Below are 19059 nucleotides of genomic sequence, written 5' to 3' on the forward strand. Positions count from 1 at the left end.
CATAGACACACACATAAACACGATACGATGTATATCAGAAAGCGTCGCGGCATCAGCAGGTAATGCAGCATACCACCTGGGGGCAGTGTTGGAGTTCCCATTTAAACTCCAGCCTTATTAGCTTTGCTCTGATTAGGTTAACTTCATAACATTCTCTCTTTCACCTTCTAAAAAAAGCCTCAAGTCTATTCTTACATTTCCTTTTGTTCTCTAAACCTGTTAAAGTTTTAATATTCCAACAGCGTGTGTCAAGAAAATGACAGGGAGAAGCTGGCAGATGAAAAAGGCATCCTCTTTAGTATATACAAAGGAGAAAGAGAGAGGCGTTTAGAGTGGTAAAAACTGATAATCTTATATACACATTTAAAACTATTGTTATCCAAAACAACATGAAATGATACTCTTGTGATCACAGAAGAACATTGTGTCAGTGAGCAAGCGTATAAGAGTGTGTGCACGTCTGCGTGAGCATACCGGCTCCGATCACCCTCTCAATGCGGATCCTGGAGGGGTCGATCTCCTTGGTGAATTCGTGGACAGCCTGCGTGGGATCTTCGTATGTATCAGGATCCACGTACGTCTTTATTCCTGGGAAAGGGACTGTGGACAAACACAGCGAGTAATCAATACAGTGAAGTGGCGTACATGCAGTTTGTTTTTTGTGGAGTTTACTGATGGTACGGCTGCAACTTCATTATGCATGCTTCAAATACTACACAATCAGTGGTACTTGTACCCCACAAGGTAGTTTTACATTCACTGAGGGAATGTGGAAAGGATGAAAATAAACACACTCATGGGATTACTGATCTTTAGTTAAGTGTGGCAAAAACCAACCGCTATAATAAGCTGACTGCACAGGACCCAACATCCTTGTGTTATCGCTGAAAGCATGGAAAACAGTTTGCAAACACACAGATACGCTAAAGAGAAAATGAAAGAAATGATTGAAATATCCAGCTGCTGACAAAAACATAGTAAAAAAGCAGACAAACCCACATTCACACAGTCTACCTATCTTAGATAAATCGATAGGAGAAAGCTCTAAATTGTTTTTATTTTTTATATTATTCCATCGGCACTGGATCATAGGATGTTATATAAACAAATTCAACTCTCTCGAGACAAATGGCTTCAAACACATCCTCCCACTTCCATTTATTACGAGCTATGAGACAACAAGCACAAATCTTTAGCTAAATCCCCGCAGGGCAGCACACTGAGCACTGAACCCTCCTTTTAACCGCGGCAGGCTTTTAGCCATTATTTAAAGCGACCCTTCACCCTGCCGAAGTGTCCTTGAGCAAGTCAGCGAGTCTTTAACAAGCTGCTGCTGGTCTGGCGCTGACCCTCGCCTCCCAGCGGAGAGCTCCCAGACAGAAGCTGTGCTTCTCCTTCAGGGATCGATAGAGTATCACAAAACAAAAAAACAACAACGAGTTGTCTCAGAGGCACGAATCGACACAAGCAAAATGCCAAGGACCCGGTTCCCCTTTCACAGCTTCTGCTCAGCATCTCACACTGTGCCGCTGAAACAGGACACAGGAGATATGCACTGTATTTCACAGCCGATTGTAGCTCCGTGGCCTCGATCCTACCGTCCTCTTTGAACAGTCCTCATTTCTCTTTGTCTTCTCTTCTCTTTCTGTACCTTTCAACCCTCATCTTCATTTGAGTCTCCCTTTTTTGTTTATCCTCTAGCAAATTTCCCTCACCTTGTCACCATCGTCTTCATTTTACTGCTCAACTCCCTTTCAAATATCTCTCTCTCTCTCTCCAGTTTTCACTTCACAGCTCTCAATTCAATTTGTGATTTTCATGTCAGGAATGAAAAGTTGGGCATAAAAGATATAAAGCAACAGAAAAGTACTGGAGTGCAAAAGCTGACAGCTCAGAGATGCAGTTGTCATGTGTAACCAGATTAAGAAAAAAATAATATGAAATAATAAAAAAGCTCATAAAGCTCATGCTCATATTAATTGAAACTTAAGTGGACATAAGAAGGAAGACAACAGATGAAGGAAAGAAGAAGAAACAGACAGATGAAGGAGCATGCTAGTGGCTCTATTAAATAAATACACGTGACAAAAGCGGGTAGGCATTTTTGTATTCTGTAAAAGCTCATGGTGAAGTCGGTGCAAAATTCAATATGCAAAGGAACAAGAACAAATGGGAAATGATCCATACAGAAGTACGTGGTGCATGTTGAATGCAAAGTGAAGAGAGGTGGCTCTTAGCTCCCTACTATGGCTCTCAGACTCACTTCAGATTTATTCCCTGTTTACTGGCACCACGTTAAATTAAACATGTCACTTTCTAGACAAATATTTGGTCATTCAGACACAAGTAGTGTTAAAACCAGCTTCAAAAAGAGTTTGTTCCTTACTTAGAACTTATTTAGCAGATATTGCAAAGTCAGGCAATAGGCATAGAAAACAAAGGAAAAGGAGAGAGGCAGCTTGATTGATTTACCGTGCCCATTCTGATAATTCGCCCTTCTTTTATCCTCCGAGGTCATCTTGGCCTTGAAGTACCACTGACACCTGGAAAACACAGAGAATGACTGATTGAGTAAAAACTTTATCAGATGAGCAATAATGTGACTTTTATTGGGATAGTGGGGGGTATTGGGACTAAATACAGAGACATTTGAGGCATGTCATTAAATAAATCCTGAATTGATCCCTATGGGTGAATTCCACAAAAATAAAGATGAAGGCAGATGTCTAGCCTTCAGGGTAAAAAGGTTTTATTTGTACATGCAGTCTTCATGTTCTGGTGATCATTGAAATGAAAGTAAAAAAAAAGAAAAAGAAGCCTGGATAAATACCCAGAATGCATTTCAAGATGGCTGCAGAGTGCTTTGTAAATACACTAGTCAGTGGAACTACTGGCGGCCATCTCTCTCTCCCATGTTATCACATACCGATGGCATCTTTACACTGTAACGCTTGAGTACCTCTTTGCCTTAATTTTCCCTCAAAGCCTGACAAAGCGCTCTGCTGGTGTCATCACAATTGGTTGACCCTGATAACCAATGACCCGTAACCATGGTAACCACGGAGAGAAATTTGCATTTTAAACGTGCCTTACGTACTGAAAGCTTGTATGTGAACCTAAACCGTGATTTTGGGCTTAACGCTTCAACCAATCGTTTGATTTAAAGAATATTAAGAAGTAAACAGCAACAGAAGAGATGGCATCAAAAAAAATAAAGTAAAAATAAACGGAAATAAAAGGAAACAACAAGATGAGTTGCTTCCTTTTGTTTGTAGGCCTTTTGTATATTCATGTTGGGAATCCAAGTTATAAGGCTATCATTGTGTGGGGAAAATAAAGCCAAAGAGGTATCCCTTGCATTACATTACATCTAATCAGATGGAGTTCCTGACAAATCATGACTGGACAACAAGTAGAAAACCAAAAAGTGTGGATTTGTGTTTTGTGTTACTTTTTTGATAAAACCATTAAAATGCTTCTCCGAGGATGATAAAGGATCATGCTACTCTAACACAATTACTTTTCATTTGTTTAAGTAGGGGATGCTTGCTTCTTTCAGCTGTTACATAATCTTGCTCTAACCAATTCTCATGTCTTTAGGCTACTCCCAAAATAGATTGTGGTATTGTTATCATTTTATAGTGCTCTCTGGATCATGCTGAATTACACATCTACTTGTCACAATCACCATAAAGTTATGTGCTGCACAGTCTGGCCCTTATACACAGTTAAGCGTCTGCAAAAACAGCTTGATATAAACAACACAAGTCACGGAGCTCCGTGCGTAATGTTGGTGTTTTGAGTTCTTATGTGCAACTTTTTCAAGCAGCGAAAAACAACAAAAAATTCCCAAACAATTACTGACAACTTAAAATGATCGTTCCTGTCTCTCTACATACTCAAACATATGCGCAGATTGAAAGATGATCAGTTTTAGACTCTCTCCTCAACATTTCTGTTTAAAAACACTGCAGTGAGCTGGGTCAAACACCAGCACAATGAGGCAAAATTCTAGCATATACAGCTGCCAACTAAAATAACCCCACAGCACCAGATTGCTTCATCATTGCAGCTTATCATTTGAAATAAATGCTCAGCGACATACGTAGTCTGGCTCTGAGTTAGGTTAGATTGTCTGCTGATAAAATAAAGATGGAGGTGGTTTCATCTCATTCAGGGGACTGGCTCTGCAGCTAAAAAATATAATGCAAGAGACACACATGCAATTCACAATTTGTGAGAAAATGGAAAGAAAAGTGACATCTGTTCAGTGAGAACTACACGCAATGACTCTTAACCAAAAGGAACAAAGAAAATTTAAAGTTTTCTCTACATTCGACTGTTGGAAATAAAAAACTACGTAAAATCTCTCTCGTCCTCCTGTGTGTGTGAGTGTGTTTGTGGGAGAGTTTATCTGGGCACTGACAGACTGAGAGACAGCCAACAACAGATAAAGAGCTGCTGCCAAGAAAGTCTGAAAAGCTGAGAGATTAGATGACAGCATCTGCAAAAGACCACAGATGACTTTATCCAAATAGATACTTGGATGTTACTCTGAAATCAAAAATCCAAAAAAACCACAAAGGAACTTTTTCCGAGTTATATTTATGGCAAAGTGCTGCATATGGACAGGTTTGAAAAAACTGCATGGTATTGAGGCACTGAGAGTGAAATGATGAATTGGTGACAAAGAAGGTTTGCTATAAAGCTATGCTTGAGAGAAAATAGTTTTGTGGTGCACTGAAAGATGGCTGCTGAGGGAGTTATGTCTTTGGCTTGCCAGTAAAACAATGTAATGCATGAAAATGTCATTAAGGGGTTAGAGTTAGTTCTGTAAGACTTTGCACAATGACATGATTTTTTAATATTTTTCGACTCTTTACACCACCAAAGCAGATTCGAAATCATACAATCAAGAGATGATTGCAGGGCAGACTTTCAATGTGGGGTAATAAAACAACTGCATTAACTTTTTAGGAAATAATTTTAATACACAGCCCTCAGTAGCTCAGTTTGATGGCCAGATGAGGCCCATTTACTTACATTTCATGGCAGATAAAAGATCTGAAGTTAGTGCTGAACCATCAGAAACGTTCTCAGAAAGAATGCACTGAAAACCAAAGGCCCTGAAAGACCACATAAGATGACTAGTCTGCAGTCAAGCGGTACCTTCATGAATGGAAATACAGAGGGTTTAGAACAAGATACAAAGAGCTGGTTACAGTCAAGATTAGATTAAAACATCAATGCTATGCCATGGGCATGTCCATGGCTACCAATGTAACCTAGTGGTTACTGATAATTTGAGTGCTTATAGAAATAGCAGGATGAAATCTGAAGGGTACATGGCTATACTCTCTGCTCAGATTCAACTAACGGCAGATTCAACTGGTTGGACAGGATTTCACAGTGGAGGCATGGCATGGAGGAGAACACGTTCAACAGGCAAGTCAGTCACTTCATCCCAGTAAAACAGTGAATCCTTTTTAATTACTCGAGACAAAACTGAAGGGAGAGAGACCTACAAACAAGCAGCAACTGAAGTTGGCTGCAGTAAAGCATCACAACAGCCATTAAAACAGCATCCAAACTGTCGAAGTACTGACTTTTTAACATTTAAATAGTTACATAAAACTATCTGTAAAGTTATAATTTAAAAATATCCAAGGGAGAATATAATAATTTGGGTAAAATCATCCCTTTTCTGAAGCATCTTATGCCGGAGCACCGTCGGCCATTAAAACGGCTCACTGTTATTTAAAAACGGAGTAATGGATTCATTTAAACATGGCACTGCTACCTGTGAAGCACGTGGTTGCGTGAGAGGTGGCACAGTGTGAGGGGAGCAGTGAGGTAAAAAATAGTTATATAAAAAATTAAAAGGTGCTTGGAGTTCTCTCAGAGGATGTATCACTGATGAATTTTAAAACACCTCTTGCAGTAGAGGGCTTAATTAATAGCCATGTGCATGAGGGGCTCTTGGTCCCGCTGGTGTATCCCCTAATAAATTTTCTCATATTTCATCATTTATTAGAATATAGAACTCTATTGCCTGTTTCTTACAGTCACGCAGCATGCAAGAAGAGTAAAAGTGACAAAACTAGAGTCTCATGCTTATTAAAAGGTTGGTGTTTATTCAGATGTTATATTTATTAGCAAAGATCATGTTTGAAAAGCTGAATTTGTTTATTTTTTATATTTCCCCGTATATTTTTGAAATGAAGACAAATGATGAATGAGCTTCATCAGGCTTTTGTTACAAAGACATTTGCTAGTTAGATCAGTTCATTGTTGGGTTTGGTCTTTTCAAAGGATTTGCTAGCAATAAGAAAAATCTACAAATCTAAAAGGCTACTGTGAAAGCTCATCTTCCTTATTTTTCTGCCTTTTTCTTTGCTTCTTTTTAATACTAATTCAAATCACCATCAAAATGCAACTTTCATCCTTTTTTTCTTCCAGTAAATTTATCCTGGTAGCTTTTGCAAAATCTCGCAGAAAAGCAAACAAAGAGACAAACTGCTGCAAAAATACCTCTGCGGAGCGAGGCAGAAAATTCACCATAGTTATCCTTTAAATGAGAAGCAGCAAAGTAGAAGAGCAGAGCCCAGAGACTTGACCCAAACCCCCAACAGAGACAGAACAGAAGCAGGAACAGAGAGCTCTCACAGTCACACTGTCACTTCGGAGGAGAGTCCTCGCTTCACTGTCACTGCTGTAGACTTGTCTGCCTCTCTCAGCCCTGCTCCTCCACACCACTGTGGTCCACGAGGGATGAAGTTGGTGGTGGTGAGTGACAGAGGTCTGCAGCTTGTCCTGATTCCAGCGGGACGTGATGGAACTGCATGTTTTTGGTTTTTTTCCACTGCTCTGGGACTTGTTCGAGCTTAAATATATACAACACAACTAAAATCACACGCTACTATTAACATAACAAGAATAAACAGATTCATAAGCTGGCTTTCCTTCAAGTTTGTGTACTATTCTTATTATTATGCAGTATAGTCATCACTTCCCCATTATGCCCAAGACAACAAAAGGCGGCAAAAGTCTTAATATACCAAAGAGTTTGATAAATAAGTCATAGAAAGACAGTAATTACAAACAGCTGCAGCCATTTAGTTCCACACAGACATCAAGGGAGAGATGGAAGGAGTACTGGGTAATTTTGCCTGAGTAAAAATGGACCAAAATAAAAGCAAAGAATTTTAAACATAGGCCTATGTTGAGTAAAGGCTACCATATTTAATGTATCTTTGTATATTTTAGCCTTCCAAGGTGAGCCACATTGGATATTCATGCCCCAGTCCTCAACAGTATACTATATTTCTTGTCTAAATTGACTAGTGATAAATTACAAATATACAATACTTCTTGACTACTTAAATTCATCAGGAATGAGAACAAAGTAAATCCTGTTTTAAGGAATTTTAAGTGACACAGATCAATTAAACAAACGCTTACATAGAATAATGAATAATAAAAATAATTGCCAAAAATACCGAGGTAAAACTCAGGGGGAAAAAAAAATTAGTTATCGCTAGAAATTTGCGAAAGTCTATTAAGGCTGTAAAAAACGACTAACATTTAAACCTGCAACATTAAATCAGATGAACTTCTTTAAAAGATCACCTCTAAGGAATTTCTTTACTGTCTCTACAGCTTTAATCCTCTTTTGGCTCATTTGTTTGACTTTATATATACTATCCTTGTTGTCCTGATAAATCTTTAAGAATAACATTCATACTGAATGCAAAAATCATGTGCTATAGAATCAAACTACCAATTCATTCTGATATCTTTCAGTTGACCAGAAACATTTTGGTATATACAGTAGCTGTTTTTGATGTTTTCACAAGATTTCATGCTACAAAAAAATAAAAAAAATAAGTACACTCCATGATTCAATGGTTTGTAGAACCAACCACCTTTAGCAGGAATAACGTATGTAAGGGTTTTGTGTATGATTTTATCAGTCTCACACATCATTGCGATGGAATTTTGACCCACTCTTATTTAGTTGCATCACTTCATTAAGGTTTGTGGGCCCATTTGTGGATGCACAGCTCCACCACAGCATTTAAACTTTGCAACACTGTAAATGATTTTTTCCTCAACCACGCTGTTGTAGATTTGCTTTAACTGTTGAAGAGATTATGTCATATTTGGCTCTAGAATATTTGGTACAGAGTGAAAGTTCATGGTTGACTGCAAGGTGCTCATATACTGTGGCTGCAAAACAAGCCCAAACCATCACCTCTCCAACACCGTGCTTAATAACTGGTATGAAACGTTTGTCCTTACATGATGTGTTTCCACCAGTTGTGGCACTGGATGGCAGACATTTCCACTTTGGTCTCATCTGTTCAGATGCAACTTTTTAAACCTAAGCTGCAGTGCCACCACGCTCAATTTAAAGAAAGCTTTCTCCTAGCGACGCTTCCAACCACGTCAAACTTATTCAGTCTTTTTCTAATTGTACTGTCAAATATTTCTGCAATCTGACAGATGTAGCTCTTAGCTTTTTTGCAGTTACTTTGAGCATTACACGGTCTGATCTGACCTTGGGTTGAATGTGCTGAGATGTCAACTCTTGGGAAGACTGGGGCATTGTGTTACTACACACCTGAATGCTCCAGACCTGCAAACTGTCAAATCGACTGCTTTAACAGAGGTGGTCACACTTATCCTATACTTGCTCCTATCCAGTATTACTGTATGTATATACAGCCATATGAAATACAAATCAAGTTCACATTGCTACGTATTGAACTGAGGAAACATCAAGAACAAAAAAAAACTTTATTTGGCTAGCAGACAGGAGCTGCAGTCCGATATTCTGTAGGCCTATGTTGATTCCACGTGACACCAATTTGTAGCAGACAGACATGATAAATTGTTTGAATAACATTATTGATTATTGCAGTTTTAAGAAACAGGAGAAGTTGATGTCTTCCTCATGGCTGGCTTTTTTTTTTCTCCACAGCTTCAGCTGGATCAGCAGCCACATGAATTATGCAGGAGACTTCTTCTTCTTCTTCTTTTTTTAATAATACATTTTTTCTGTATGAAATGTGATGTGAGGTAGAGGTGCTGCCTCAGTAACTATTCTAATCAACAAAAACAACCTCCCCAGAATGACAGAGAGGCCAGGCTAACTGAAAGGATAATGCAGGCTGTGACTGAATAAGTTTGGGGTGAAAACGCAGACAGTGCAGTAGAGGAGAAAGTGTTGGCGCTTGCTTCCGCAAGTGTGTGTGGGTTCATGTGATCACATATGAGCCTTCTTCTCTTTGAAGACTTAACATAATCCGGGTTGCCAGATTAGAGCAGGTGTCAGAGGGCTGTGAGCCACAGGTTGCCAGACTGGGTTTCGGCTAAGTGAAGTCTGTGGGATCCTGGACACTGATAGACAGAGCAGATAACTGTAACAGTGGCAGAGAGGACAAGAAGGGGATTTGGAAAGCTACTGTTGACCTCTGCTGATGAGGTCAAGCTGTTCATTAAAGAAATCGTGGCATGTGCCTTTATCAGTCTTTTCCAGTCCTGTCCTCTGATCCCCTTTATCCGCCTATCCTTCTGTCTCACCGGCTTTCATGTTGTAAGGAGGCCACACACACACACACAATACCGGCTATCACACACAAAGACCTTGGCTTCTTCCACTGTTCTCTGCCCTGTCGAACATTGTTAGAGTACATATTCACACACGCATATTCAAAAGCACTTTACCCACCCACACACCTCAGTAAAACAACCTTGCTTAGAGCCCTAATCAAAGCATCAGTGTAATTCAAACCACTCCTCTCTTACCCTAACATCCCTCACAGTCACCTCACTGCAGTGCACCGCTCTGCTGCAGAGGCTACAAAGGGCACAAAAGGAAGGATGGATTAAAGAAAATATGAAGAAAATGATTAAAAAACATTGCAGCAGTGTAGTGCAAAACTCTTCAACTAGGCTACATCTGTGTAATCATGACACCTTCATTCTCATAGAAGCTCCCACTCTTCAAATCTAGCATAAGCAGAAAGCAAACATAGATGTAAATTTAGTAAGCTTTTAGGCCAGCCAGGTGTTAAACACTCATCATACAGCAAGTCCTCTACAACCTTACATCTATGAGAGGCGTATGACTGAAAGCGCCCATCTTTTCCAGGCAGCTGAAGTACGTTTGGAGCTTTTTTGAAACTGAAAGAGAGTGAAAGTTCCTCCTACACAGGGCAGCGGGACTGCAGATATGATAGCTTGTGATGGAGTCAAAAAACACTCCAACTGCTGTTGTGACTGCTATTAGACAAATTCAGGTAAAAAAAAGTCTTCTTGTACTACAATTCCAAAACTCTTGCACCTAGTTTGTGCGTGCCATCTTAAACAAAGTACCCTCCTACAAACATAGATCACATAGAACTACCAAAATCCAAAATATGCTTTAAATGTCAGCTGTTAAACTTGGACTTTGCGGACTTTTGCATTTAAATGAAACCAACAATAAAGGTGTTCACTGCACATCTAACATAAAAAAAGAAAATATAAAATAATATCTGTGAAGTTCATGGTTGCAGTCCTCTGGCAACCAGGATGAAGAGTTCAAGTACAAGTTGCAGTTTCTAAAAGTTCCAATAATTTTTCCCAGTCAAAATGAATTTGAAGCACAGCGGAAACACGTCCATGTCTTTGATCTGAATTAAAGCTTTCTGATGAAACTATGAGTGTAAGAGATTGAGAAATGCATTAGAAAATATCAGGTCAAAGGTCAGATTTAGATAATAAAAACGTCCTGGGTCCACACATTCCATCCAGAGGCTTTAAAGGCATTTAAAGCATGTGCTTCTAAAGCTGGGTAGAAGCTAAGGACAATAATGTTAAGGAAACTAAAAACACCACCTGCATGTTAAATCCGCTCACATTGACTTCTGAGTCAGTGCTGAGTGAATTAAGCAATTATGGTGTGTGTTTTGTTTTGTCTTTGCACTTTGTTAAATCTTCATAAACTATTGGGTCACATACTATTGGGTCCTGAGGGGTTACTTAATCTCAAACATAAAGACCCTGCACACCACCGCTATACCCACACGTGTCATTTATTTTTCAAAAATAAATAAATCACTTGGATATCCGGAGACCAATAACGCCAGGTATCTAATTCATTGTCAGCCCCATTAAAAGGAATTGCGGGAAATCTTTGATGAAAATCATTAACTTGGAGTATTTTGATTGAGCTCGCGTCCAAAGACATCAAACACTTTATATGGAACAGACATTTTTGTCCACTGAACCCAAATCCTTCCTAATGTCAAATGCCTTCTTGGTGGGACACTAGTCAGCTGCAGTAATGTGAGAGGTATATTGTAGTATACATTTACACTACATATGCTCAGGGTGTTATGGCTCACACCCTCCGCACACCAGATCTCTGCTGATCTAGAAAGCTAAGTATAGGTGTGGCTCATGTTATATTACTTGAATGGAAAAGTGCCCATTAATACCAGTCCCTGTAGGCTTGGGGTGCTTTGGCTCAGGAGTGTCTGAGTTGTGAACCACAGCCCACCAAGCCGGTTGGTTGTCTACAAATGGAAATGTTGGTGGTTCGATCCTCGGGTTTTCTAGTTTATGTAATGAAGGATCATTGGCCAAGATATTGCATCCACTTTGTGCCTGTCATAGTAGGGAAGTGCTTAAGGCATTGAATACAGCACTTGTGAATGAGACTTTTAGTTAGAAGTACTTTGTTTATTCAGCTAGAGTAGAAAGGTGTTATATAAAAAGTATCAGTCTACTTAAGAGAAACAGTCAAATGCATCTTTATATATTAAAAACTGTGTAATTGTGTGAAAGATAATCAGTTTATCAGGCAATTGGTGACAAATGCATAAAAAAACAAGGTGCAAAAGATGAGATTTGCAGCCTTAGAAACATTGTACTTCTCTTTATACCTGTATTTTTGCATTTGTTATTTCTGTGATTTTTCACACAGATAACCCACTGGAACAGTATCAATGTCTCTCTGCAGAGATATTCTGACGATGTGTGTTGTTCGGCATATTTTAAATGATATCTCATCTTCCTCCCTCTATGACAGTCCGCCTTTTACTTCAATTCAGTCTGACTGTGAACACTTTTGATTTCCAATCTGATCGGTCAGCATGTCTTAATAATTCAATCTGGGAGCCTATATCACTGCTACCAGCAAATGTGACTGAGAAAATCTTCACCATCTTTAAAACTAAAATACAAAAATACATTTTTTAAACAGTTATTTTGCTGTCAAGGTGTCAGAATCTTAATAATGCACTCTTGCTTATCTTGCTTCATTTCCACCTCCTATTTTGGACAAAACAGGTCATCAATGTTGTAGATGTTTTAAATCCAAATTAAAATTTTGGTATTTGTCTTTAGAACTCTGTGGGTGTTGTAAATTATCCAGACTCTGTGTGTTACCAAAGATTATTTCTTAGAAAAATAATAGCTGTCTTGATCTGTTCTTTATTTGATTTAATGAATTTGTATCAATGGAGATCAATCCATTGTTTTACTACCAGGAGCTATTATATTGTTGTCATTTGCATGTGAATGGAACCACAGGTTCGTATTGTTGGATTACTATAAATATTATCAAAAGATGCAAAACTCCTTTTTAAAAATGGTTTCCATAAATGTTTGCGAAATCAACATCAATATTAAATATATTGCAAACAGAAGATTAATTTGTGATGTTGAATATTTCACTTTTTGTGAGCAATTCTACTTATTTTTTTGATCAGTATCTTCACAGTGAAACTGAAAATTATTTAGCTTCCAAATCTAGCTTCTGAAATAGAGTCTTGAAAGTGTTGTTGCTTTTCTTTTCTGTCTTGCAGAGTTACACACCTGTGCATCTGCCCACATAGTATACTTGAATGTGCATCTTTAACGTTAGGGCAGACTAATGATTGACCTTTTTTCCTTCTTCCTTTGCATGTGTGTCTGTCTGTGTTTCTTTTTCCTCAAATATATTTGGTGCTTTGATTGAATTATTAGGTTACCTAATGTAATGTGATAAATTGGCAAAACTGATTAGAAATTTAGTTTGTTCAAAAACTCCTCATTATCAATTTAATACATAATTGAAACTAAAAATTGCTTAATTATTTAAATCACTATAAAGGCAAAACCTTCTACACAAATTCACATTTTGTTCTTAAAATAAGTGCGCACAAACGATATATAACCCTATAATTCGTTGATATGTCCTTCCCTTCCCTGGGTTTTAGTGGTATTCTGTGTCCAAAGGTAATTGCTGAAGCAAATGTAGTGAAAGGCTGTGCCAATGCCCTGTGGAAATATTGAGCACATACATTACTGTAAGGAATTTTGAAGCTTACAGTTATACTTAAATGGATCATTACAGTCATACTTAAATGAATCATTACAGTCATACTTAAATGGATCAGAGCCGTCCCTAACAGTATTAGCTGCACTTGTACTTTTCCTGTCATGACAAGCCAAATTGTCTGCTGTTAAAGACGCCTGGTTACCTTTCGACATACTTCACTAACGGTAACAAGTGAAATATTCCTCCTCCTTAACTATTTGTAGGCTGAATCCTGTAGCCTGAAGCCTGAGATGACATTTTGTAAATGTTCAGATCACTTAGGGCTCTGCGCATCAACATATAAAAATATCAAAGATGTGAAAATGTTTTTGCACCTAAATGTTTCAAATCATTAAACAAATTTGAATATTAGACAAACAGAATTGGTCCTAGCACAGAACCCTGTGGAACTCCATAATTAACCTTAGTGTGTAAAGAGGACTCTCTATTTACATGAACAAATTGTAGTCTATTAAATATATATGATGGATAAATAGGGCACAAACCATGACTTTGGTCAGCACACTTATCAAAACTCCCCACTTGCCACCGTGGACATTGTTGCTGCAAAACTTTACACGAACGTCTTTTGGGGCTTCTACACTGCACTGATATCTGCACAATGAAACCAAATAATCTAACCAATAGGAAGAATGAATTATGTGATTACCATATCTACCTTTGAAGCACAGACAACACCACCCAACTAAAGTGATATTTCCACTTAATGCACAGACAAGAGTGGATGTCAGTTGAAACTAACCATGCAGTGAAATATTCACTCTGAGTAAAACCAGGATAAGTATATCCATCTTACCTTCCAGTGATGAGGAGGAAGAGAGTGAGGATGACAAGAAGAGTAAAACCACCAACCGCTGCTGTGACGATCACTAACACCTGGCCTTGATCAGAAGCCATGTTGGAGGCTGAAGGTAAAAGAAATAGTAGGAAAGAAAATGAGATGAGAAGGAAAATATGTAGCTGGGCAGAGACATTATGTGGGGAAAAGTAAAATAACATCATCATGTTAGAAACATGGAAAGCGGAGTAAGAGCGCTTAAAAAAGATAAAAACAAACATGGACAAATCAGAGGGAAGTGAGAGGATTTCAGCAAAACAATCATTCAGCATCATCTTCATTATTTCTTATCATCAGTGTAGTATGCATAGACCATGTAAGCTCTCTTGATAGGTAGATATTAAGAGACATGTTTAATCTGCTCTTCATAATGCAAGCAAACCCTCAGTTAACTTTCACACGGGAATGATTCATTTGCCTGCTGCTGTTTAATTAATATTATTCATTCATGAAATTGTGATTTAGTCCATGAACATTTGGTTAAATTGGACCCATTTGATATTCATGATTTTCCCTTTTCTGTGTCTTGTCACAAGGCTAACGAATCCCAGATAATTGAAAGATGATTGCTATTACCAAACTTATTTCTATAATATTTCATGCTTAATGAATATGAATTGGAGATCTGGGTGCGTGGTCGCTAGCCCAAAGAGCGAGCCTCATGTGGGTTAATACATTAAGTGCGTGTGTGTGAATAGAGCCAAGAGCACATATGTGAACGGAGGTTGTCGAGAATATGTGTGTTTTGGTTGATAAAAATAATTACAGTCTATTTAGGGGATGGTAGAGTGAAAGTGGCGGTGGTCACATGACACAAGGCAATTTTCCTAGTCCTAAGCTTCACATCACTAACTAAACAGATGTGTTGGACTGATGCTGCTGTAATGAGGTGTGCACAGGGAGAGAGGGGTGGCAGAGGAGGGGATGAAAAATGCAAGGTGAGGAAAGGGATGACAGAAATGACAGACAGATACACAGACGGATGGAAAACCTATTGCGGTGACAGTAGCTGACAGGCAGACAGACAGACTGACACAGAAGGAGAAAGCGACAGGGGCCAAAACTGCTTTTTTTTTTCTTTCAGATAAAAGGCCAGGCAGTACAAAGGCTTGGCCAAGCACTCTCTGATCCACAGATAAAGCAAAGCTCTGCAGCTTTGGAAGGGAGAGGGCCACTATGAAGCCAAATCACCCCTCAACAATACCTGACCCAACATAAAAGGGCATCTGGACCTTTGTATTTTATGAGTAGACTTGCAATAAAGCACCTACTCACACATACACACTGGGAGAAAACATTGATTCAGAGTACACCAAACATCAAGGCTGTTTTGTCAGACTCCCCTGTTGATTGTATTCAGTTTTTCGATCGCCGTTGCAAGTGACATTCTGACCTTTTAGGCATTCAGGGGTTGTGGTTTCAACCTATATGAAATTCACACTGCAGAGATGCCAAATGTTCACATTGTAGTTAAATCCATGTCTACTCCATCGTGTGTTTTCTATCCAGGTGTAGTGGCCCTGTGTTTGGGATCACTGTCATTTTGAAAAATGAAGCCACTGCCAATCAGATGGTTTCCAGATGGTATTCCACAGTGGATCAAAATTTGATTCACTTTATTTTTCTGTGCTTATTATTTCATCAATTTGAACAATTTAACAAAATCACGACAGAGCCTTCTCTGTGTTTTATAGATGGCTGTAGACATTCACTGTTATCTCTCTGATGACCTCCTCTGTGCATAATGACGATGATTTTCAGTCCCCTTCTTGTGTAAGTTAGCAAACCTTAGCTAGTCTCCTCAGTTTCTTTTTCTTAAGAATGGCTTCTTGAGAGCCAGCCTTTTACTGAGACCATTTTTGATGAGGCTTTAGTGATCAATAGATGGATCAAGGAGATGTTGCACAGCATGATGAGAAATGCCAAGTTTTTAGCTAGTAGCTCTCAGGGAAACACCTCTCAAGACTCAAGACTTTTGCACCGCACTGTATATACATAGGAAATAAGAAGGCATTTAAAGATCGAGTATTGTAAAGAGATGTTACTGCTGTTATTCCATGTTTAAACACAAAAATCAAACTTGACCTGGAACTATAATAACTGTAACTACAGGCTGATTGGAGGGGAAAAGAATATAATATATTTATAAAGCAACAACAAAAAATGCTCATGTTGTTGTACTGAACTGACAAATAAAAACTGTACTTCTGACACCGACATTTCCGATAGATATAACTGTGCCTAATTGGGAACCAGGCGACTTCTAATTAGTAGCTGTGAGATATGAAAGTGGTGGTGTTATGTGTGGAAACTTGAAGGTGGTCTCACATCCAGGTTTATTATTTGCTGTGGCGCCTCTGATGTAGGCTGCCTTAGGTGCTGCTTGAGGCTACATGAACTACACTTGAACCTGAGCTGCTGGTTGCAACTAGCATCTTCAATCGCCGACTTACCGTCTTGAAGATGAGCAAAAACAACACATTATTTAGAGTTGAAAATATATTTTTCAATATTAAACCTGATTTTCTCAGACTGAATGACAAATTATTATTGTCATGAAAAAACCCTATTTTTTGGCCTTACTGCAGTACAACAAATAAATACTGTAGATTGTCTGAGGTACTTACAGTCTCCTGTAGTTTCGTATTCATATTTAGGAGAGTAGGAGCTGTATCCGGCAGCTGTTCGGGTGCGCACGCTGAAGACGTACCAAGTTGCTGGTTTTAAACCCGAGACAATCACACTGGGGGCTTTGGTGCGTGTCGATGAGTAGCTCAGCAGCTCGTGTTCCTGTGGGGCAGAACAGAGGGATGATCAAAAGTCTCAGCATTGCGGAGAATATTTTGACCAAGTTTTAAAAGATACATTTGTCATTGATATTTTTTCAAGCAGTGACAAATACTACCTTCCAGCCACATTGTAGTGATGGAGAGCTTGTAAGCTCTTTTGATCACTTTTAGGAACAAATATTACAGGCAGTAAATCATTCGTATGACACATTTGTACTGCTGAGATGTTCTACAAAGTTGCCTTTTCTTGTTAAATTAATGTTGTGAGCTTAATAATTCACCGGAAACATGACATATTCCTCTTGAGAAGTGATATATCTGCCCTTTGAATCATATGCTGAGTATTTTAGTACCTTCTCATAATATTTGACCTCGTAATCAATGATCGGGAGTGCTGTCTGTTCAGGTTGCTGCCAGGAGAGTGCGATGCTGTTTGGAGAAGCCCAGTCCTTCTTTAAAGCCCCGACCAGAGACGGACCTGGTTTGTAAACACACAGACAGGTATCATTTTCAGTATGTTTACCCTCTTGGCATTGTTGAGAAACTGCTGCTGAAGACACTACATGCTATTGTACACAAAGTGCACAAAGAGTGTGTAACTATGAAGTGCAATGTGCCAAGACTCAGCAGCAGAAAATAATTTAATTAGCAAGCTTACTCTTTCACATGAATCACCATTCCCCTCCAATAAGTCTGTATTTCTAACAGTCCAATCTAGAATTTTGTTTTCTGTGCGGTCTCTTTGTGTGGTATATTTGAGAGCTATTTAGCCATAATTACATACGATTTTATAGATTTTATAGACTGTATTATCTATAGCCATAAAATCACATTAAAGAATTAAAGAATCAGCTAAACAAACAATAGAATTAAGCAGACCATTGAGGTATTCTTGATGTCTTTACTGTGTTTTTGTTCTCACCTGGATTGTTTATTCATACACCGCACTAATGACTGAAATCCTAATGGACTACACCAGAAATAAGTAAGTAATGCACAGAGTAAGTACACAAAAGTTTTGTTTTTCGGGAGCCCATACTTTTAAAAGCACTGATTCACATCAGCAACAGCTGTAGTTTATTCCAGTAAACAAGAATCTCGCTGAAACATCAAAGAACTGTCACATTCCCTAGAAAATCTTGGGGAACTGGGGAAGTAACAGTGAACACATCCGGAGTGAAAAAGTAAACAACAAGTCAAAAACTGAAAAAGAGTTTAATTTCTTTAATTAATAATTAAGTGTATAAGGCACTTTAGCTGCCTTAAAGGAAGAAATACTACAAAAACCTAGAAGTTAGTCAAAAGAATAATAGGTCAAAAATGTTAAATGATCAAAACACTCTCTGCGCCACTGAGCAGTAAACAATCACAAGCACACAGCTCAGACAGTAAAGAGAGTAACACTCTGATACTCAGGTGCTCCCACCCTGACCTTAACTACTCCTAGGCCTAATTACTGAATGGAGTCAGCTGAACAGGGCAGTACCTAAGGCAAGGACGAGAACAAAACACAGGCTGTATCCCAATTCAGGGTCTGCAGCCGTAAAGTGCGCATTTCAAGGCCGATTACGTCACAGTGGCGCGCCGAAGGCTGTCCCAAATCAAAGGCTGCTCGAAATGCGGCCCTGAAATGCGTCCTTCATTTCCCTGAATTTTAAGGCTGTGGCAGTGTAGACTTCGTGGCCCAACATATCCCAGAATGCATAGCGCAGTGGTGGGTGTGGATAATTTTGCCGAAAAAAAAACGGCGGATGAGGGGCGCCCGAAGAGTAAACTTTAAGTAAGTACTGAATATAATGTCACTTATTTATGTGCAAATGTTTAATAACTAAGAACATTAAAACATTACTGTTGGCCACATATCGGCAAAGTTATGTGATATTAGTGACGTTTGTACTAACTTGGTTTTAAAGCCTTTACTTTAAAATATACGCTGTTCAATAGCTGAGCTTAATCAGAGAATGATCAAAGCTCATGTAGAAACAAACAAACAAATGAACAAAAGATTTTCTCCTTCATTTCTGTCAAACAAAGCTGTATGACACGTTTCCAGTCGTTAG

General features: G+C 38.7%; 1 protein-coding gene across 1 annotated transcript in view; it reads right to left on the minus strand.

The window, feature by feature from the left end:
- LOC102207363 (eph receptor A6) overlaps positions 1-19059 on the minus strand; it is a 173936-nt gene that overhangs the window by 13311 nt on the left and 141566 nt on the right. The window contains exons 6-10 of the mRNA XM_005747850.1: positions 17353-17477; positions 16838-17000; positions 14169-14277; positions 2473-2543; positions 475-600 (exon numbers count right to left, since the gene is read on the minus strand). Of these exons, the coding sequence (XP_005747907.1) occupies positions 475-600; positions 2473-2543; positions 14169-14277; positions 16838-17000; positions 17353-17477 (594 nt within the window). The remainder of the gene's footprint in view (positions 1-474; positions 601-2472; positions 2544-14168; positions 14278-16837; positions 17001-17352; positions 17478-19059) is intronic.

Source organism: Pundamilia nyererei, unplaced genomic scaffold (assembly GCF_000239375.1).
Source record: "Pundamilia nyererei isolate P.nyererei 1_Seehausen unplaced genomic scaffold, PunNye1.0 scaffold00206, whole genome shotgun sequence".
Taxonomy (NCBI): domain Eukaryota; kingdom Metazoa; phylum Chordata; class Actinopteri; order Cichliformes; family Cichlidae; genus Pundamilia; species Pundamilia nyererei.